Here is a 24,026-nt window from a genome sequence, read left to right on the forward strand (position 1 = left end):
AGTCTATGTTCAAGCAGTGGGCCCAGGCAATACACACTTAAATCATGTGCATCTGAGAGAGGAAGCTTATGACCACATCTTTTACATTTCTTATACCCCGAAGGGCCTTTTTCAGACATCTTTGAAAATAGAAAGAAAAAAATAAAGATAAAAAAAAAAATCTTTTCTAAGGGCAAGGGAGGAAAAAATATCAACAACGGTACGGAAGAGTACACTGAAAAGTGTAATGAAATAGTTAAATAAAAATTAAAAAAAGGATAATTATATACTAAAATACCAGCAATGGAGCAATGGTGTGTGTGTGTGTGTGTGTGTGTGTGTGTGTGTGTGTATATATATATATATATATATATATATATATATGTGTATATATATATATATCTCTATATATGTGTGTGTATATATATATATATATATATATATATATATATATATATATATATATGTATATGTATATATATATATATATATATATATATGTATGTATATATATATATATATATATATATATATATATATATATATATATATATAAGAAATACACTAAGTGTAAGAAAATATACAAGAAAAAAGCCAAAAAAATACATTTATCTGAAAATAAGCTAGAGATCTCTAATGACCAATGTCTATTTCATGAAAATGAGATCTGGGGTTTGTTAGGGGTTGTGCACTGTGGGTAAGGGAGAAGCTTGACAGCTTTATGGTTACCATAAGCTACAGTTAACTGCAGAGTCAAATCCGAGGATCAGATCAGAACCCAACTGTTGAGGAATGAATGAAAACTGACATCAGATCATTAGTTACACAAACAAATGCAACTGATAAATAACTTCCTACAATATTCAGCACCCCCTCAAAAAAAAAAATCTTCCCCCTGCAGGGACTGAGGAATTATTTTCCAGTCCCTTAATTTTACTAAGTCATGATCGAGTCAGGTTTGTAGAGGACTTTCCTGTATTTTAACAAGTCACTATATGAGCAGAATAAGAAGAAAAAATAGAAAACATAATGCTACAGGACCATCTGTGCCTCAGAAAAAAAACATATCCAATGTTAAGGAATACAAAGTTGATCATTATTTTGCTGGAGACGTATTTAGTAAGGGGGGGGACAAATGATAACCGGACATTTTCTGTAACATTCCGGTAAAAAATAAATTAATAAAAGTAAAGATCTTTCCACTGCAGGTACTCGGGAGCAGAATTATTCTCAAATCCTAACCTTTCCTTTCCAAAAAGTACAGTTTTGTACCTACCATAAATGTAGATGTTCAAGTGGTTATACTGCTGCAGTCATCACACTTGGGTTATCCTGTCGTCAGGCGGTCCCGCAGTTGGCCGAATCCCAAAGTCCTGGTCCGGCATCGGTTGTCGTCGCCTCTTCCCTGACGTCAGTACGACAGGGGTATAAAAGAGACAGCCGACGCCATTTTCTTCAGTTTTTCTTGCCCCAGATGTCAGGTGCCCCCAACTAGGAAGGCAATACAATAGCTATGCAACAATACCTTAGTAGATAAGCAATAGTACTACCTGTTAGCAAATACACCATATAGACATGCATCCAATAGATTGATGTACATGGAGTTGTAACTAACACCCTGGTATGTAGAGGGGATGGAGGGAGGGTAACCTGGACTGCAGCAGTATAACCACTCGAACATCTACATTTATGGTAGGTACAAAACTGTACTATGTTCATCGTGCTATACTGCTGCAGTCATCACACTTGGGTAGAATCCCAAAGCTATGGTAGGGTGGCTGGTACTAAACTGGGTTAGGTGATGCTAGGATGCCTTGCAGAACTGCAGTGGCAAAACCAGCTCTGGTTTTTGAGTATAATGGAAGGTGGTAGTAGTTGGTAAAGGTGTGCACTGAACTCCAAGTAGCTGCCTCCAGAATGTCTTTGGTTGGAACCCCTCTGAGAAAGGCTGCTGAGGTTGCAGTAGCCTTGGTAGAATGGGATCTAATATTGACAGGCACTGTCTTCCCATGGTGCGAGTAGCAAAAGCGGATACAATGTGCTATCCATTTGGAGATGGTCTGTTTTGAAATAGCCTTTCCTTGTGAACCTGCAGCATATGATACAAAGATTTGGTCAGTTTTTCTGAAGATCTTTGTCTTATCTAAATAGTAACGTAGCTGTCTGTGAATGTCCAAAGAGTGAAGGAGCCTTTCTCCTTTATTCTGTGGGTTAGGATAAAAGGTGGGTAAATGAATGGTCTGATTCAAAGCCACACTGGATACTACCTTGGGCATGAAGGTAGGGTTAGTTCGTAAAGAGACTCTGTCCTGATGGAAAATGATGACAGGTTCCACTGCCATACGTGCCTGTAGTTCTGAGACCCTGCGTGCTGAGGTAATAGCCAGCAACAAGGCTGTTTTCCAAGACAAGTATTGTAGTTCTGCTGAGAATGCTGGTTTGAAAGGAGGTAGTGTTAACTTTTCCAAAACGAAGTTCAGGTCCCAAGTTGGTGTTGGTGGTTTTCTGGGGGGTCTTACATTCTTAGCCCCTTTGAGAAACTGCCTAAGTAAAGGGTGTGAGAAAATTGGGGGATCCGTATTATATTGAGCTGAAATGGCTGAAGCATGGATCTTAATGGAGGAGAAGGAAAGGCCTTTGTGTAGCATCTCAGTTAGGTATTGCAGTATGTGAGGAATGTTTGGTATCCAAGGATTTTGACCTTTAGTCTGGTGCCATGCACAAAATCTTTTCCATTTGTCTGAGTAAGTCTTCCTGGTACTGGGCCTCCTGGCCTCCATAATTACATTCAGGACGTCCTTTGAGAGAAGTGTTGATTGATAATTTAAGGAATTCTCCATGCAGCTAAATTTAAAGTTCTGAGCTGGCTGTGACAGGTTTGAAAGTTTTTCTGAGTCAACAGTAGTGGGAATTGAGGCAAGATCCATGGAGGGCTGTGAGTCAAGTTCCTTAGTAAAGGGTACCAGTGCCGGCGTGGCCAGTCCGGAGCAATGAGGATCATTTGTGGTCTCTCTGATCTGACCTTCAATAATACCTTGGTCAATAGAGGTAGTGGAGGGAAGGCATAGACTGTCAGTGCTGTCCAACTGAATGACAGAGTGTCCACTTTCCAGGCTAGGGAGTGATAAGTCCTTGTGCAGAATTTTTGTAATTGGCAATTGCTGGGGGAGGCAAACAGATCTATGTCTGGACATCCCCATCTTTGAGTTATCATTGAAAATACTTGTGGGTGTAGTCTCCACTCGTGAGGGTCTGCCATATTTCTGCTTAATTCGTCTGCCAATATGTTTTCCTTTCCTGGCAGGAATTGTGCTTGTAGTTGTACTTGGTAGGTCAAAGCTGTGTTCCATAAGGTCATAGCCTGTCTGCATAAAGGGTAGGAGTGTGTTCCTCCCTGTTTGTTTATGTACCACATCACTGTGGTGTTGTCTGTCCTTATTAGAAGTTGTCCTGGATGCAAGAGGTCCTTGAAGGCTGTCAGTACATTTTGCACAGCTAGCATCTCCTTTTGGTTGATGTGAAGATGCATTTGTTTTGCAGACCATTTGCCCTGTATGCACTGTCCTGCCATGTGTGCTCCCCAGGCGTAGTCTGAAGAATCTGTTGTCATGGTTTGGTTTGCTGGAGGTAAGACGAAAGGAAGACCCTTGTTTGTTTGACATGCTTGAGCCCACCATAAGAACTCTTTTTGAAGGCAGGGAATGATAGGTATATTTGTTTCGAGGCTGTGCCTGTGTCGAGACCATACACTTTTCAGGTACCATTGTAATTTTCTCATATGCAGCTTTGCATATGGGATTAGTTGAATGCATGATGCCATGAACCCCAATGCCTGCAGGATTTTCCTTGCAGTGAGCTGGGTAAAAGTTGCTATCTTTTTGAAGTATTGAGTCAATTGTTTTTGTTTGTCTGGCGTGAGGTAAGCCATCTGGGCCGTTGTATTTAAGCTGGCACCCAGGAATATTATCTGTTGCGAGGGTATTAGTTTTGACTTCTTTTTGTTTACTGTGTACCCTAGGCAACTGAGCAGCTGTGTTACAAAAGCCAGATGCTGTAATAGAATGTCCTTGCTGTCCGCTTGGATCAGGCAGTCATCCAGATATGGATAAATTTGTATTCCTCGTCTGCAATATGCAATTACTGATGCCAGGCATTTCGTAAATACTCTGGGCGCAGTAGATAAGCCAAAGGGCAATGCAGAGAATTGATAATGCATTGTACCTGCCAAAAATCTGAGGTATCTTCTGCAATCTTGTCCGATAGGGACATGCAGGTATGCCTCTTTGAGGTCCAACGTTACCAGCCAAGACTCCTTGCCCAGCATGGGAAGGAGCTGCTGTAGTGTGAGCATTTTGAATTTGGGTACCTCTAGGTATGTGTTCAGAATTGAGAGGTCTAAGATGGGCCTCCAGGCTTTGTCCTTTCTTGGGACTAGAAACAGTCTTGAGTAAAAACCTTGACCTTGCTCTTTTGTAGGTACTTTTGAATTGCTTTCATATCCATGAGAGCTGAAATTTGCGTTTGAGCCTCTGCCCATTGGTTTGGAGGCAGATTTGGCATGCCTCTCATCCGAGGTAAAGTGTGGAAATGAAATCTGTAGCCTCGGGTAATAATGTCCAGAATCCATTTGTCCTTTGTTATGATGCGCCAATTTTGTGGAAATAGAGCCAATTTCCCTCCCAAAGGTGCTGCCAGGGCAATTTTGCTTGGCAGGCGAAGAGGGAAGTCATTGTGTTTGTTTCCTGAAAGGTTGAGATCTTTCGTCTCCACCTCTTTGAGTTGCTGTATGCCATTGTCTAGGCCTGAAAGAACCTTGTGGCTGGCCTCTGCCCCTTGGGCGCCTGTACCTACCTCTTTGGGGTCTGTCTGATGCAGGAAAGGACCAGTTTTTTGATGGTCAGTTTCTGCTGAAACGAGGAGGTTGTACCTGTAAAAAATCTTTAACTGTTTGCATAGATTTTGCCTTTTCTTCAAAACTTCCTCTGCTTTGACACCAAATAACACATCTTTCTGCAATGGGGCCATCCAATAACTTTTCTTTGACATGTTCTGGTAAGGCTTGTTCTTTAAGCCAAGCATGCCTACGTATGACAGACCCTGTGACAGCTGCCCTACATGAGGCTTCCAATGAATCAAAACCACACTGTAAGGTATGTTTTCCCACCTGTTCTGCTGCATGCAGCAAATCCTGCATCTCTTTCAAATCTAGTTGATCTGTCTGAGGGATCAGCTTCTGCTTTAACTGTGTAATCAAATACTGTTGGTATTTTAGCATGTGGAATTGGCAGTTTAATGCCCTCATGGCCAAAGTGGCAGACGTATACACTTTCTTTCCCCATCTTTCTAATGCTCTGGAATCTCTTTCAGAAGGAAGTGGATTCTTAGCAGTAGAGGCCTTAACCCCTTTGGGACCCTGGGAAATGGTCTCGGGGTCTGCATTAGGGCTTTTGTACAGAAACTTATGAGTATCAGGAACTCGGTAGTATCTGTCTGGTTTAGCTGGTGCTGGAGGTAGGGAATCTGGGTTTAAACTGGATTCACAGAAAACATCATCCAAAATGTCTAAAACTGGAGGAATTGCCAGGGGTCTATGCTGTGGAAGAAGAAGAAACTCACGGAGTCTTTTCTTGGAGTCAGAGTAATCTTGGCCTCACTTCAGTGAATAATTTTCTACATGCTAGCAGCATGCACCCAGCACATTTGATTAAGGCTATACCGGAAGGAGAATTTAAAAGGAATTTAAGAAATACTTCAGATAAAAATCTCTGGGAAGAGGTGTGTGATGAAATTTTGGATAGATTATATTCTCTTGGATATGAGCATGATAGGCTTGAATCCATAAAACAAAGATTGTGTAAAAACAGTTTACTTGGGACACGAGGGCATAAACATGCATTTGAGTCTGAAAATGCATCAGATTTAAACAAGCTGTTTTTTGTATCCAAGTACTCTGATTTTTCGTGCATTATGGAAAAAGTTATCAGGGATCTGTGGCCGGTCGTATGTGAAGATCCTGTAATAGGTCACCTTTTTCCCAAATATATTACCTTTTCTTATAAAAGGTATTCGAATTTGAAAGAGATTTTAAATAGAAAAGTTGAAGTTAGGAGAGATGGTATGGTTGGGATGTATAAATGTGGGAAATGTTCCGCTTGTAACAAAACTAAAAATATGCACGGGTTGAAGATTAATGGAAAGATGTACACTGCTTTTGAAAGGTTTGACTGTAGATCAACAGGTGTTATTTATATTTTAGGTTGTGATTGTGTTCCAGCCAAGTGGTACATTGGGCAAACCACTAGACAAATTAAGATTCGTATTTTGGAACATTTGGGCGACATAAGGAGGGGCAATTTAGAGAGCCCTGTAGCTGCACACTTTTGTAGTATACACAGTGGTGAGAATGATGGTTTTAAGTTCAGTGTATTAGCCAGGCCTCATTTTAATAGAGGAAACTATAAGGCAGCTTTAAGTAAGTTAGAATAGAGGATGATCATTGAGTACCACACTTTATTCCCTAAGGGAATGAATCTGGAAATTTAATGGGTATAAATGAAATTTAACTTTTACTAAATGATTTAACATGTATTAAATATGAAGTTTTGTAATATTGATAAGTTATAGTGACTAATAAGTTGTTATATTTATACACATATTTGTAAAGAATCTATTGTATAATGAAATTTATTAATTAATTTGGAGTGTTTAGTTTATATTTTGTAATTAATATTTATAAAATTTGAAAATTAAGAGAAAAAAGGAAAAAAGAAAAAAAGAGGAAAAACATGTTTGTAAATAGTTTAACAGAAATGTTTCTTTCCTTGAAATATATTTCAGTGGTGAAAGAGTTAAAATGTTTGATACAATGACGTTTAATTGATTGATTGATGTTTAATTAATTAATTAAAGCATATATAAAAGAACACTGAAAATGCAAAGGTATGTACCAGGATGGAAAGAATAAAGATGGATATCAACTACTACTGTGTCTTCCTTTGAATTTGCTGGTGTTTTTGCAGTTTCGAAGTATCTAAAGCTTGTTTTTCAGTAATCTTGGCCTTCCCAGTGGAAGTGTTCCCTCATGGTGTGTAAAGTTTCCCCAAAAGAGTAGTCTTCAGGGGGGGAGACAAAGGGAATGGACTCTTCAGCATCTGAGTCTTCATAAGGAGGGAAGGAGTAATCCTGGTCATCAGAGTTGCCTGAGGAAATGGATGCTTGGTCAGAGGAAGGATAATCTTCCTCCAGTCTAGGCCTTTTGTCAGGTGGGGGTTGGGATCCCCTGATAAGGGTAATTAAATCCTCAGCCATCTTAAGCATCTGTTTTTTAGGCATAGGGGCCTGTGGGGGGGGGGGGGGGGTGTGGCCCCGGTTTTCTAACTTTCAAGGGGGCTCTGAGCTTAGCATAAGGCTTGACAAGAGGCAGTTGTCGGTTTGAAAACACCCTCTGAGACTGAAGGCCTACCCAAAGTTTCCGGATCTCCGTCGGGGCTGGCGTCTGAGGAGTGAGGTGGAACCGGATCCTGAGGCCCAACTGTTTCAGTTTGGGATGCTGTCAGAAATTCTGAATCAGCGGTAGTCAGTGGCTGCGAAGGCACCTCGCTGAAAACCGGAGAACCGGCGTCAGGCCTTGCTGAGGCCTCGGTATCTGGTCTTGGCTGCTGGTCCTTATCTTTGCGTTTTTTAATCACTGCTGATGTCAGTTGCTCCGACGGCATGCTATAGTTAAATTTTCTGCCAAAATAATGCTGGGCGAATCCTGCCCGACGCTTAATTGTACGTTTGTTGAACCTAGCACAAAACCGACAACCAGAGACGTCATGGTCTGGGCCTAGGCAAGGAATACAATAAAAATGAAAATCCTTATGGGGTATCTGCTTCCCACAAGAAATACAATTATTAACTTTGTCTGACATTGGTCTGAGGCAAGAAAGGTTTCCCCAATGGGGTACTTAGCTTTAGAGAAGACTTCGGGCTGAAACTCGATTCGAAAATTTCAGGAGCTAGACGACCAGCACTTGTGAACTGCTTCTGCTTCGGGCACCGCGCGGCAAGAAAGACTGAAGAAAATGGCGTCGGCTGTCTCTTTTATACCCCTGTCGCACTGACGTCAGGGAAGAGGCGATGACAACCAACGCCAGACCAGGACTTTGGGATTCGGCCGACTGCGGGACCGCCTGACGACAGGATAACCCAAGTGTGATGACTGCAGCAGTATAGCACGATGAACATCTGCAAGGATCTCCCAAGTGCAATGACAGTTTTGACAACCAAGAAACTGTGTGGGGGAGGGGACTGTTAATTCATCTTGGAATACAAAAGGATACTTTGAACTTTCTGGCTGCAGCTGAATAACTTCTTAGTATAATGTAAAACTGGCCCTGAGACATAAACGAGGGTAATTCCGGAAGTCAAGGAAGCAGTCCTATTTTAGAAGGTATACAAGATGACAGTTATTGACACTGATCCCATAATATATCAGCGATTGATAATCCACGATGCTTTGGCACAGATGGCCTGCATCCGTCTCCCTTGGGCTTCAGGCTCCTGGCAAAGATTCTTGCCTCCCCCATAGTGTTTTTTTAGGCAATGTCATGAGGTCAAAGCTACCAACATGAAAATTTCATCAAAACGTAAATTAAAGGTCATGCTGATAAATGCTAGGAGTCTAAACATGAAACTGCACTCATTGAAAGCACTCTTAACCCTGGAGGAGGCTGACATTTCTGCAGTCACAGAAACCTGGTTCAAAGCTGAGGAGTGCACCCCAGCCATACCAGGTTACTCATCCTATCATTCATTCAGACCCCAAACCGTGGGCAGCAAAACAAAAAGAGATGGAGTTGCAATATATACAAAAGACATGTACACCTCGAGGCTGGTCAAATAGTAGGATGCACAGGAAACACTCCAGGTGCAGTTAACAATTAACAAGACCCCTATTCAAATCATAGCTAGCTATAGGCCTCCAACCCTGACTCAAGATGCCCACTCCACCTATCTGGACCTCTTCAAATCTATAAAGATTCAACCCTTTACTCTGATCCTGGGCGACTTTAACTATCCAATCACAAACTTGAATAAATACTCATGTCAAAACATAAATGCCCAGCGATTCCTTGAACTTGTCAATGCAAATGCCTTGGACCAGCTGGTAGACACCCCCACAAGAGGTGAAAATATCTTGGACTTGGTATTAACAAACATGAGTAACCACTGCAGCATCTCTACAGTGCCATCATCCTTGGTATAATCCGACCACAAAGCAGTCACTTTCGAAGTCACCATCTTCCCCGACTCCACCCCCCTCCCCCACACACCCACCCGGGTCAAACAGAAAAAATTCTCCAAAGCCGATTACAACCTACTGAAGTAAGTTATAAACAGCTTCACAGCCCCCTCCCCCCTCCATAGGGACTAGCACATATGTCCAAACCTACACCAAAGTACTATATGAGCATTTACATAGCTGCATGGAATCAGGAATACCAGACAGGATGAAATCATTCTCCTCAAGGAAGAGTAAACCTGTCTGGTGAACATCTACAATAAATAAACTCTTTAATGTTGTTGTTGCGTCTTTCGGCTTTTCCCGGTTAGGGGTTGCCACAGTGGAACACCGGTCCGCTAACGACTGGCAGTAAGAGGGAAAAATTGCTGTCCAGGACCAAAAAGTCGCAGGTGCCTAATGGAAAGCAAACCCTCCTTAGCATGAACAAGCAAACAAGAGCACTAGTAAAATCCTTCAAAGCAAATAGAGTCCAAACTGGCCACATCTACTAAAGACAACCATAAGGCCTTATTCACATATGTCTGCAATCTCAAGGGAAGCAACAAATCTGCTCAACACTAGTGGTTAAGGACACCACATACACAAACGCTGTAGATATAGCCAACCTGGTGGCAAGACAAGTTCACTGAAAACTTCACTCCTTTGTCTCCCCATCAGTAAAACAGGACATCCCCAGGACCTGCCCCCCTCCCCTTACTTCTAGGGAGCAAGTCACTATTGCCGTCTCAAAGGCAAAAAATACAGCCTCCATGGGACCTGAAAACATCCTAGGCTACATCCTACACGAACTAGCAGCACCATTAGGCACCCTATTAAACCAAAGCCCGAGTACCGGCTTCATCCCAGCCAAGTGGAGGACAGCTACTGTCATCCCTCTGCACAAAGCTGGAGCATCCAGTGACCCAGGAAATTATAGACCCATCAGCCTAACTAGCCTGATCTGCAAGGCCATGGAGTGGATTATCATGGACCTCATTAACAAGAACCTCCTCCAGACACTTGATCCCACACAGTTTGGTTCTGTTAAGGGGAGGTCATGCCTGTTAAATTTGGTCGACTTCTTTGAGACAGTCACCAAGACCACAGACGAGGGGAAGACGGTGCACACCACCTAACTTGACCTGGCCAAAGCCTTCGATACTATTCCCCACTCCGGTATAATAGATAAACTCTCTTAACTAGGCATCAATCCATATGTTACCAGATAGGTTGCAAGCTAGCTTACTGACAGAACCCACCTAGTCAAAATAGGGAAAACCACCTCAAGTAGTAGGTGTACCTCAGGGATCGGTCTTGGGGCCTCTGCGGTTTGGGATATACTTCTCGGAGGTGCAGGCCACATCTAGTGGGTGGTGGCTGACCAAGTTTGCAGATGACTGCAAGCTGGGTGCTGTCACCAATTCACTTAGTGATGTGGACATCCTCGAAGTGGGTCTCACCAAACAAATGACTGGTGCCAGAAACATGGCCTCAAACTGAATGCCAAAATATGCATCATCATCATCCCTTTTGAGTAGAGTGATGTCCCCACAAATTATCACACTGATAATAAGATACTAAGCATGCAATCAGTCATGAGGGACTTGAGCACCCAGGCTGATGGCAAACTGACGTTTGACCACCATACTGCCTCCGTTGTATGGAAAGCTTTCTACATGGTCCACATCATTAGGAAGGGTATCTCACCTAGGGACAAGGTGGTCATAACATCCCTGTACTCTTCCCCTATAAGACCCATTACCGAGTACAATGCCCCTTTCGGCATGTACCTCAAAAAGCACATGCAGCAGGTGGAGAGACCACAGACGTTCCTCACCCGGAGAATCCAGGGCCTCAAACATCTACCCTACACAGATAGGCTAAAAGCCCTGTCCATCTACTCAGTCTCCTACAGACTCCTCAGAGGTGACTTCTGTCTGGCATACAAAGCAATCTCACACCCTGCTCTGATGGGACTGCGGCATATCCGCAAGTCAAGCTCCACTCAAGTAACCCACACACGCAACCTCAGCCTGGTCTGTGACATCAATAGGACTCACTGGCAGGACGGACTTATGTCCCAGAGACTCCCTCTTTTGAGGAATAGACTCCCTTCTCCACGTAAAGCAGAGTAACTCATTAAACCTTTTAAGCACAACCTGGATAACTGGATGGGGAACAGAAAATACACTCCTAGGATTCCACCTGTGTCCCTGCTGTACAGTGGCATAGGGTGCTGACTTCTTGGAACATGGGCTAAATCATTGGCTAGGCTTGTAAGGCCCTCAGGGACAACAACCTAGTAATTTCTTATGATCCGATGAAAGGGATTTGAACACACCACTACTTACGTATGTCTAGCATGACTCGTATAAAGCAGACTTGAAATAGATTGCTGGAAAGAGAAAGGGCAGAAGAAAAACTAGATTGCGTTGATATGTTAAGCCAACTGGCAGCCATTTGTGGAAAAACGTATTAAAATTCTATAAGAAGCACTGATTCTGGGTTGTTAAAATGGCTCAGAAAACAAAGAGTGAAAAAAACAGACATTTTAATTCTAAGGTGGAGTTTTCCTTTAAGTGATTTGCTCAAGGTCACACAGTATGCAAAAGAGGGTTGAGGAAATTAAACTCTGTAAGACAGGAACTACAGCTCACAGATTTAACCCACTGCTGGTCACAACCATCACCACAAATAAAAAAAAGACCACACTGAAACTCATCTCAGCCTTAAGAAGCTAAGTGTATATAAACTGCTACTTCTCAATTCTTAATTACGTTTACCTTGAGAATTCTTCAGTTTCTTCTTTGAATATCTTCTGTCTTTCAGAGAATGCATCAGGCAAATATTGCATAATTAATTCTTCCAGGAGATGTGTAATACAGTACTTTCTGTTTGCCAGGTACTACAAAGGAAAACAACAAGATGTCATCTGGCTAAAAAAAGTAAAGAAAAAAAAAGTTGTGTTCTTACCATAACATTCCATCTTTGTTGTTGATCTTAATTCATTCATTACTGATGGGTGCCGGTTCCATCCTCGGAACAGAGTTGGCTGTTATACCAAGCTCGTGCAAGCCAAAAAGCTCTCAAGCCAAGTCCTTAGCCATAGTGCCTCTCTCCATATTACCTCAGACTGAGTTTGCCCATAAGGAAAGGAAAGACCAAAGAGAGAAAGCGGAGGCTTTTTCTGAGCAACTGCCTTATCCCAGGATAGGACTATAGCCGAACCTCCAAGAGTCTTTTAGAGGGGGTTGGGTTGTAATGAATGAAGATCAACAACACAAATGTAATGTTACGGTAAAAACATAACTTCTTTTTCTGATGTTGTTAATCTTCATTCATTCCTTACTGATGGGACAGACTCGCTAGCTACCTTGTTTCCTGAGAAGAATATTCCCGAGTACCATTGAACCAAAGGATGTTCTCCCCCTGGAGAACATATCCAATTTATAGTGAATGATAAATGTATGAGGAGAGGCCCATGTTGCTGCCGCACAAATATCATCCATGGATGCTCTCACATGAAAAGCAAAAGATGTTGCAACTGATCTCGGATCTCGTGGAATGTGCTTTGATTTTAAAAGGTAAAGAAGCCTTGTTTCGTTGATAAATAAAGGAAATGCAGTCTCTCAACCATTTGGACAATGTAACCTTGGAAACTGGTTTTCCCAATTTTGGTCCTGAGTATGATATGAACAATTGGTCAGACTTTCGTATGGGTTTAGATCTGTCAAGATAAAAACTGAGTTGTCTGTGCACATCAAGCAAATGAAATGCATACTCTCCTTTGTTTGAGAAATTCAGGAAGAAGACTGGTAGATCAATTGTGTAGATCAATTGTCTGATTAATCGACAAACTAGAGATAACTTTAGGTACAAAAGGAAGGGTTAGTCTGTAGTGATACTCTGTCCTTATGGATGCCCATGTAGGGATGTTTAATACAGAATGCCTATAACTCAGAAATTCGTCTCATTGAGATAATGCCCACTAAGAATACAGTTTTCCAGAACAAAAATTTTAGGTCACAATTGGCAGCAGATTCAAAAGGAGGCTGAGTCAAGGCTTGTAAAACCAATGTCAAATGCCATGGTTCAATTGGTTGTTTGAAGGGGGGTCTAATGTGAAGAACTCCCTTCAAAAAAATTTTACAGAGATGGTGAGAGATTAAGGACGAGTCTTCAAAACCATTGTGGATGTTAGAAATGGCTGCAAGGTGTACTCTAATTGAAGAAGCTGCAGCTCCTGATTGAATAAGATTAGATAGGTGGTCTAAAACCTTTGATATCGGTGTAGCAAAGGGATTTATCCCTTTTTCACGAGACCATATAATAAATCTCTTCCATTTCCTGAAGTAAAGTTTCCTGGTGGAAGGTTTATGAGAAGCCAGAAGGATGCTGCGGAAAGGGGAGGACAAGTTGTTCTGCCTGGCAATCACCAGAAGTGGAGGAACCAAGCTGTCAGCTTGAGGTTCACTAAATTTGGATATGCCAATCCCTGCGGATGCAACAGTAGTTCCGGAGTTGGATCCAGAATCCAAGGTTGCTGTAGTAGGTGAGGCCAAAGGAAGGGGAACCAAATTTGCCGTGGCCAGTAGGGAGCAATGAGGATCACTCTGCTTCTCAAACAATGGGCCTTCATCAAACATTTGGGAATCAGAGGTATTGGTGGGAAGGCATAAAGTTGTCCCGCAGTCCAATAGTGTACAAGAGCATACCTTGGGGACTCCGCTTTGAGGGGATCAGGGCAAAGTAGCTGCTGCATTTGTGGTTTAACGGGGATGTGAATATGTCACAGCAAGGCTGGCCCCAGTGACTGAAAATCTTCTTTGCTATTGCAGGATTGAGGGACCACTCATCAGGCAAGAGAATGCTTCTACTCAACTTGTCTGCAATCACGTTGGAGTTCCTGGGAATGCAGGTTGCTATCAGAAAGCGGTCGGAAGCAATTGCCCATTGCCAAATTCTTATGGCCTCTCGACACAATGGGTAGGACTTGGTTCCACCTTGTTTGCTGATGTACCAGACTACTGACATGTTGCCTGACTGGATGGCAATTATTCCTGAAGGGACAGCAGATTGAAATGCTTGCAAAGCTAGAAGCACTGCCTTCAGTTCTAAAATACTGATATGGAGATTGGCCTCTATGGATGACCAGGTGCCTTGGGTAGTCTTTCCCTGATAATACCCCCCCACCCAATCATGGAGTTATCCACGGTCACTATGGCTTTGGGCTGGGAATGGGAGAAAGGTCGACAGCATACGTTCTCTTCTGGCTTCATCCACCAACGTAAGTCTTGTTTGCAGCAATCTGTTATTCTGATCTGAAATGACATGGGGAGATTCAAAGGGGACCATTGTATTAACAAAAGCCAGTGTAAACGCCTCATATGCAGCCTTACCAGTGGTACCATTGTTACAGACGGTACCAATGGCAAGGCTGCATATGAGGCAGTGGTACCATTGTTATAGATGCTGCCATGGACCCTAAAAGCTGAAGTGACTGCTCGAACTGGCACTTTGTCCTGACTATCACTCGGAGTTGCTCTCGGATTCTTTGTATCCTGTGAAGAGGGAGGTAGACGAGACATGATTGGGTATCAAACTCTGCAGCTATGAACTCCAGCCTTCGAGAAGAAATTAGTTTGCATTTTTCCTTGTTCACCATTATCCCTAGTTGTTTCAGGAGACATAGGGTGAAATGGATTGTTGAGACCAGCAGATGCTTGGTTGGGGCAGTGAGGAGCCTATCGTCCAGATATGGAAACAGTCTGAATCCTTGCAGTCTCAGGTGAGCTGTTACCACTGCCATGCTATTTGGTGAACACTCTGGGGGCTGTGTAGAGACCAAAGAGCAGTGCTCGGAATTGGTAGTGATTACCTCTCAGTCAGAAGCAGAGAAATCTTCTGGTGCGCTTTTTATGTGGCAATACGCATCCTGAAGATCTATAGAGCACATCCAATCATCTTTGCCCAGGATGGGGGAGTACAGATTATACCGTGACCATGCAGAATTTCACTTGTTGGACAAATTTGTTTAGGATGCTGAAGTCTAGAAATGGCCTCCAGTCCCCTGTTTTCTTTGGCACTAAAAAGAACCTTGAGTAAAACCCGGATTCTATTTGGTCTGGAGGGACTGTTTGGAAGACTCTTTTTTGAAGCAGCTTTTGGATTTCTAGAGCTGCTGATTCCCTTTGACTGGGTGGTACGTCGGGAATGTGCCTTAAAGGCTCTGGGAAAAGGTTGAAGGGAATGAGATAACCTCTGGTGATTATCGTCTGCACCCAAGAATCTGAAGTTATTTTTTGCCAGGCAAGGTGGCGCAGAGAAAAACGACCCCCGACTGTTTCCAGAGGTAAGCAATCGGGCTGCTCTTCAGGAGCGCTGGTAGAGCTGTCCAGAGAAAGAATCTCTGGACCCCTGGTTACGCAGACCCCCTCTGCCTCTGAAGGGTCGTCCTTCAGTTGAGTTCCCCCCCTGGCCGGGGGGAACTCACCACCTGTGTCATGGGAAAAACTTTGGGACTTTTTGTACCACATCTTTCTACTCCTCTGACTCCTGGAATAGGATTGTTGAGGTGTGGAAAAACACATGCCCATAGCAGACAAGGTTTACCATCCTTTTCACACCTGGTTAAAGTGTCTTTCACCTTTGGGCAAAAAAAGGATGAGGCCTCTACAGGGGCGTATAGACTCATCCAGGCATGATGTCTTGTAACAACGCCCGCACCTGCTGCTCTAGCCACCCCTTCAGTCGAGTGCGAAATCAACTTCATAGATGAATTAGAGATGCATTCCAGGGTCGCAAGCTGTGAGGCAACTTTGTCCTGTACTTCATCAGACACTGCTCCTGTCAGGGTCTTAGAGTTCAGTAATCAGGTCTCTCTGGAGTCAAGTAAAATGTGCCAGGTAATTCAGGGACTGGATGGCAAAGGTCACTAAAGAATACACCTGCTTCCCCAATCTGTCTATCGCCCGAAACTCCCTGTTTGGGGGATGGACAGTAGAGCTCCTTGGCGAGCTCTTTTTTTTGTGGCTGCCTCCACAATCATAGCATCTACTGGAAGGGCCTTAGACTAGTGAGGATTATCCTGAGGGGGTGAAAGAATTTTATCTGGCCTCCGAGGGATAGGTTCAATGGTATCAGGACTATTCCATGCATGCTGCACGATAAGCTGTATGAGTTCATCTGCAGGTGGGGTTATGCAGGTGGGGTTACCCAGGAGGCAGAAGGCCGGGCTCGGAAAGGATGCAACAATATGGACTCCTCGGGGGAAGAGGTGATGGACTTCCAATCACCCTGGTGCTTAAAGGACTTCCAAGATGTCTCCAAAAGAGACATAGTCAGGGGGAGATCATGGGGACCCTTCCCCTTCATCGTAGTCCGCATCTTTGATCAAGTATTCCTCTGGGGAATCCACGTGCTTCCTCTTGCACAATCTCTTGAGAGGAACTTCCTCAACGGGAGTATCCAAGGAGGATGCTGCAGAGGGGGAACTTTGCTGAAGGGTGTCTTGAGGTTCATGAGCCAGGTGTCCATGAGTAATGGGCTGTGTCAACTGCGGTACAGAGGATGGGGGGCTGACAGGTCTCTGACACTGAGGGAACCAACTGAGAGGCAGCAAGAGACCAGGGACCTCTCCATCACATGGAAGGCAGGTCCTCCCAAACAGGGGTGGGAGCCTGGAACAGAGAGCGACAACCTCGGGACCAGGGTCACACCTCGCTCCGAAGAACCTGCCACCAGGGAGGGAGCCGCGGGAAGAGACAGCTCCGTAAGAGCAACTGGAACCGAGGCAGATGTGCGGAAAGGAGATGCCGTGCCAGGGAAGCCGGTGCCAACAGAGCAGTCTCGGTAGAAGGAGCCAAGGACCAAAGGGTAGGCTCCGGTACTGTGGTAAGACCTACCACTAGTATCAAAAAGGCTGGAACCAGGGTTGGCGTTGGTGAAGGGTGCTCCGAAACCAGGAAGGAGGTCAAAGGAGGAAAATATCAAGGAGTCCTTGGATGAAATCCTTCTGCTCCGAGTGGGAGGGAGGGCTTGGATGGAGTAGAAAATCATCTGGCCAGCAAGAGTTGATCCACTAGACTCACTACATCCAGCTCTGAAAGACTCTTGGAGGATCGTGTAGACATCCTCAAGAGTGAAGTGGGGCAGTCAAAGAAAGGGTTATACTGCTGGCCAGCAAATGGATCCACGGAGGTGGAATATCTGGTCAGGGGGAGTATTTTACCTTTCAGCATCGAGGTTGAAGACCAATATGAAGTACAGGGATGGAGGGAAGTGACTGGTTCCGGGATGTCTACTGTTGGTGCCGAAAGGTGAGTCAGTGCCAAAGTTGTGGTAATAGTCAGTGCCCATTGTCAGTGGAGTCATAGCAGCCAAAGAAGCAGTTGACACAGAAGCTGGTTGCTGACTCGGAACAGAAACCGGTGCCAAAGTAGAAGATTTAGGCCTCGGAGCCGAAGATGGTGTCAATTTAGGGACATTCTTAATCAGTTCCTGTTGCTTAGTCTCAGAATCATGAGGAGAGAAGGGTAATGACTTCCTCCTCTTTTAGTGTTCTCTCTTAGGAGGTGGTGAGCCCTCCGACTCAGAAACAGCCTCCGCGAAAGGCGATTTTAATAGTCCTTTAAGCATTCACTTATTCCTGCGCTCCGCAAGTGTACAGGAGCTGAAACCTTTACAGATGTCACAAGGGAGTTTCACCAAAAGGTGAGGGACCCCTAAACAATAAACACAAGAATTGTGGTTATCCACATTGTTTCGTACGCGGCAAATGAGATCGGAGGTAATATGGAGAGAGGCACTATGGGTAAAGACTTAGCCCGAGAGTTTTTTGGCTGGCGCGAGCTTGGTATAACGGCCGACTTGGTTCCGAGGATGGAAATGTAAGAAATGAATGAAGATTAACATCAGATAGTACAGTAATACAAAGCTTATTCATAAACCTATGTTACTGCTTTTTTTTTTTTGAAAAGCATACAGCTGTAATAAAAGTGAAAATGACCAGTCTGCTGGGGGGGCAGCGAGTGATCTCTCAGTTAGACACTGATTGATAAATTATATGTCAGAAATTTGGTTGGTGGTAGAGGGTGGAGGGACTTGGATTCAGCAACTCCTGCCAGCATTCTCTCTCTCAGATGGCGGGTACAAGTTTCTTCTTGCCTAAATAAGGGCTACTACTGGAGATTAGGGGCTCTAGCAGGCAGATAAATGACAGGGAACACCAGCTAAAACTGTAAAAAGTCCTGATGGATCAATGGTCTACCTCCGTTAAAAAAATCAAATAAAATAATTTACAGAGAGTGGTGAACACATGGAATTAGGTATGTTTAAATGATACTACCATCACTGCATATAGTTCATGAGGGTAAGCAACAGGACGGTGACATACTCAGAAACCCCTATGGCTTCTAAGTCACAGCTACACATGTTTAACAGGAGTATGGAGACATGCCAGGTGATGAATGGTGGATATAGGATTTGGGCTTGCTAAAAATGGCAAAGAAAAAAGGAAAAAAAAAAAAGAAAAATTTCTGGGCTAAATAACAAAGATGGACGATGCAGCTAATAGGACGTGTACATCAGATATAAAAAGCTGAAGTTCAGTGTACATGAAATTAAAAGATGAAAAAAGAAAAGCTATAAGAACAGACAAGGGCTGCTGAAGGAACTTTTCCCCCTTTATAATTTTTCTCCCTCTTCCTGCTAACTATGAAAGCCTCCTCCACGTGACTTGAACCCATTCATTCCCAATAGGTGAGGAGCCCCCAGATCTGCGAGGGGAAAAGCTGTTTGGCAGTGACATCATTTAGGTGGACTTCCTGGAGTTTGTGCTCAAATTGGAGTTCCGCACTAGTATCTGTGCAAGTCCCTAACTTTGCTTTTGGGAGGGAAAACAAGCCATCCACATAATCTCATTAGCTCTCAATGCCCTTCCCCTGTCAGTGCAGGAGAGTGCACACTCTAATAAGGGCTACCAGCAGTCAGTGGTTTGGTGACCTGAAAGCCCTCCCCAGGATGCCCACTGCAAAGTCGCCCCTTCTCTTAGGTGACAGTGGCTATGTTCATCCTTCTCTGGACCACCAATCGTCCCCTGCCCGTGCCATCAAGCATCCATGCTGCTAATTTAACTCAACCTGCTTGGGTCATAATCAGGCCTTTATCCCTGTATCCCACAGTGCTAGTGCTAAAAGAAACTTAAACAGAATGTAATGGGGGAATCTTAGTATTAAAGACAGAATGTTCAAAAGGACACTGTGAGCTGACATCATGCCAAGGTGCACTGCGGGGCCAAAAAAAATGCCAAGACTACCCTCTCCTGTCACATACTAATGCTAGAGTCAGCACTGTTTGCTTTTAACTAACACTTGTGCTAGAAGCAGTTAAAAACAAACAATGTTGAAGTACAACAGAGGATAAGGTGTCCAATCATGTTGCTGGTGACCTCATTTTGGGAAACAGCTGTTAAACAAGAAGCTGGCTGGACATCCTTTTATTCTGACAGATAAGATGGTATGGGACTGTATAGCCCATGAACTGACCAAAGCCTTGGTGTAAATGAGACATGTGTGCATGTATATCTGCCTATGGGAGTGTGACTACAGTGATAACACATTCTTCGAGGAACACTTGGCAATTAATACTGCTGATTTGCAGCCAACATGAAGATGTGCTCTTTAAAGAAACACCACCACTGTGAACAATGTCGCCTCAAAAGTAGTAGCATGATAATATGCATTGAAAAGTGGAAGGACCAGAACATTCTCTTGCCTTAAGAATGACAGAAAAAGAGACAAGGGTACCGTAGGTGCAAAAAGTTAACAAAACTGAATGAGAAAAAGTTTATATCTCATACGGCATGTGAATGTTTGCATTAACAAGAAGGTTAGGATAAGATTTAAAATAACAGCGGTTAGAGTTATCCATAATTTTCTTTAAAAACAGGAACAATTCAAAAATGCACAGGACAGAAACAATACAGTGTAGGGAACACAACAGTAGATTAAAGGTCAAGTAATGGCTTGAAGTCAGTTTTATGAAATCAAAGACTTCAAAATAGCAATTTATTTAGCCTAAGCTGTGGAAATCCAGCTGACAAAAAAATACATCCCCCAAAGGAAACAAGCCCTGAAAAAGTGCAACAAAATCCATATAGGTTCATAGGTGTGTACTAGGCTAATGGCCCTAGAGCCTTTACAAGCCTAGCACATAGGATTACCCTGGCATTGTGCCACCCAAACTTAGTTCCTAGTCGCTCTGTCGAGTAGAGTCACTGGAGTGTTCCCAGGGGTGAATTTTCTATTTCCCATCCACTCATCAAGATTTCTCTTGAAGAGGGCCAGTGAGGTGCTCTGCTTGACATGTATGGGAAGTCCATTTCAGAGCATGGGCAGTCTCTGGGTTCTGAACCTGCCCCTCCAGCATGTTCTGTTGATTGTGGTAATGAGGTTGAGGTCTCTGGAGCGTGTGGTGCGGAGGGATTGGGATTTCTTTAGATGTAGCATTTCTAACAGAGCTGGGTCAGACATGGCTTTGTAAGTCAAGCAGAGATCACCTCTAAGTAGGCGATATGAGGCAGAGAATATTTGGAGTATTTTGAGTCTGTCCATATAGGACAAGTGTTTAAGGTCTAGGATCCTCTTTGTGAAGTACTTTTGCAGCTTCTCCAGTTGTTGCAGGTGTCTAGTGAGGTACATGCCAAATGGGGCGTCGTACTCGATGACTGGCCTAATGAGGGAAGAGTAGAGGGAGACAATGATCTCTTTCTTCCTGGATGCAAAACCCTTAGTAATGAGATGTGCCACATAGAAGGACTTTCTGACCACAGTGGCAACGTGGTGGTCAAGAGAGGTTGTTGTCAACCTGTGTTCCCAGATCTCTTATAAGGCGCCTTCTGTGTTCAGTGGACTACCATCAGTGTGGTAATTCAAGGGAACCAGGTTTTTCCCAAAGGGGATGAAAACACATTTTTTGGCATTGAGCTTAAGGCCATGGTTCTGACACCAGTCATTGGTCTCACTGAGGCCTTTCTGTGGGATGTCAGCATCACTTGGGGAGTTAATAGTAGCTCCCAACTTGCAATCAGCCACAGTCTCTTCCTGTTGGCCTGGACTTCAGAGAAGTAGATACCAAACAGGAGAGGACCCAGAACTGAACCCTGTGGGACTCCACTCATAACTGGTCGGCAGTCTGACTTGGGAGTCAGCTACTTTCACACTGTGGGTTCCATCTATGAGCCAGTTTGCGACCTACCTAGTAATATAGGGGTTGATGCCTAGCTTAGTAAGTTTTTCTATGATTCCTGAGTGGGGAATGGTATCAAAGACCTTGGCCAGATCAAGGTAGATTGTATGAACCACCTTACCTTCATCCACACCTCTGGTGACTGACTCAAAGAAGTCAACCAAGTTCAGCAGGCATGATCTACCCTTCACAAAACCAAATTGTGTAGGATCCAGAGTTTGGAGAGTCCCTATATCCTTGTTTATTAGGTCCATGATGATGCGTTCCATAAGCTTTACATATCAAACTCGCCAGGCTAATGGGGTGATAGTTCCCGGGGTCTGTAGTCACTCCTTTGTGGAGAGGGATGACTGTATCAGTACACCATTCGGTAGGGACAAAGCCTGAGGTGAGGCTGTGACTGAACAGGGCACACAGGTGAGGTGCCAATTCACTCTGTAGTCCATGTAGAACACAGCCAGGGATACTGTCAAGTCCCATAGTAGCTGTATTCTTGGCCTTGGACAGTGCTATTTTAACCTGTGCAACAGTAATACTGGGTGCCTGGCAATTTACTGGTATTGTGATTGGTTCTTTGGGGGGGGGGGGGTAAAGTTAGCACTGAATCTGTTCACCAGTATATTCACAATATATGTTGGCTCGGTATAGGAGATACCATTGTGCAGTAGCTCAGAGCAAATCTGGGTATTGCCATGGAGATTCTTTACAAAACTATAGAAGGCCTTGTGGTTGTCTTTAATATCTGCTGCAATTCTGTTTTCATAGCTAGCTTTAGAGGATATAACTAAACACAAACTGCTCTCTCTCTCTTACAGGCTGTCTCCAGCTATTAAAAGGTTCCCTTTATGCAACACAGCTTACATAACACAACAGTCCCAGTGAACAAGATGGTGTGTGAGAAAATGCTTTTAACCACTAACAAATTAAACTGTTAACAGAGCGACTCAGCAATGCTGTAAGCAAACAGAGTGTTATTAGGAAATGCATATGTCTACTTTCTTAGTTAACCAAAAGTGAAGGTTTATCTATTAGGCAAAAAAATAGACAATGTTTGTCTGCCAGCCAATTCTAGACTTCTAGGTTTTTGAAACGGTCAAGTTCAAGGATACCTACTGGGCATGGGTATTTAACAGGATGACTAAAGCTTAAATGCTTGACTTTACTTTCCCTTGTTCTACCCCTTGCTCCCAGAATTTGGCTAGTTGACAGGACATAGCACATCTTAGCATGTTAATAATGCATATTCGTTACCAGTCTTTTGCAAATTACTGCAGTCTTCTTGATAACTATAGTGGATATAAAAAGTTTACACACCCCTGTTAAAACGTCAGTTTTTTGTGATATAAAAAATGAGACCACAGTAAATAATTTCAAAACTTTTCCCACCTTTAATTTGACCTATATCCTGTACAATTCAATTGAAAAACAAATCTGCTTGGGGAAAAAATATAAAAAATAAAAAATGTACAATAAGCTGATTGCATAAGTGTGCACACCCTTAAACTAATACTTTGCTGAAGCAACTTTTGATTTAATTACAGCATTCAGTCTTCTTGGGTACACACTTAACATCAATTAGAGAGACTCTGATTAACCCCAAATAAAGTTCACTTGACCTAGTAGGATTTTCCTGACATTTGCTCAGTTGCCTGCTACAGCAAAAGCCATGGTTCGCAGAGAGCTTACAAAGTATCAAAGGGATCTTATTGTTGAACGGTAGTCAGGAGAAGGGTACAAAAATGTTTTCACAGCATTGGATATACCATGAAACACAGTGAAAACAGTCATCAAAAAGTGGAGAAAATATGGGACAACAGTGACGTTGCAAAGAACTGGACATCCCTCCAAAATTGATGAAAAGACAAGACGAAAACTGGTCAGGAAGGCTGCCAAAAGATCTATAGCAACACTGAAGGAGCTGCAGGAATTTCTGGCAAGTACTGGTTGTGTACTACGTGACAACAATTTCCCATAGTCTCCATATGTCTGGACTATGGGATAGGGTTGCAAGACAAAAGTGTTTTCTTCACAGAAAAACACCCAGGCCCAGCTAAAATTTGCAAAACAATACATCAAGTCTCCCAAAAGCATGTGGGAAAATGTGTTATGGTCTGATGAGACCAAGGCTGAACTTTCTGGCCACAATTCCAAAAGGTACGTTTGGTGCAAAAACAACACTTGGCATCACCAAAAGAACACCATACCCACGGTGAAGCATGGTGGTGGCAGTATCATGCTTTAGGGTTGCTTTTCTTCAGCTGGAACTGGGGCTTTAGTCAAGGTGGAGGGAATTATGAACACTTCCAAATATCAGTCACTTTTGGCCCAAAACCTTCAGGCGTCTGCTAAAAAGGTGAAGATGAAGAGGAATTTCACCTTTCAACATGACAATGACCCCCAAGCACACATCCAAATCAACAAAAGAATGGGATGACCAGAAGAAAATTAAAGTTTTGGAATGGCCCAGCCAGAGCCCAGACTTAAATCTAACAGGAAATATGTTGGGTGACCTGAAGAGGGCTGTGCACATGAG

The 24,026-nt window shown here is 43.4% G+C and overlaps 1 protein-coding gene across 3 annotated transcripts in view; it reads right to left on the reverse strand.

Moving 5' to 3' along the window:
- LONRF1 (LON peptidase N-terminal domain and ring finger 1) overlaps positions 1–24,026 on the reverse strand; it is a 1,181,374-nt gene that overhangs the window by 671,367 nt on the left and 485,981 nt on the right. For all 3 annotated transcript variants that reach the window (XM_044062498.1, XM_044062495.1, XM_044062496.1), the window contains one exon: positions 12,031–12,152. In XM_044062498.1, coding sequence (XP_043918433.1) covers positions 12,031–12,152 — 122 coding nt within the window. The remainder of the gene's footprint in view (positions 1–12,030; positions 12,153–24,026) is intronic.

This window comes from Protopterus annectens, chromosome 2.part1 (assembly GCF_019279795.1).
Source record: "Protopterus annectens isolate FY-2018-M chromosome 2.part1, PAN1.0, whole genome shotgun sequence".
NCBI classification, from domain to species: domain Eukaryota; kingdom Metazoa; phylum Chordata; order Ceratodontiformes; family Protopteridae; genus Protopterus; species Protopterus annectens.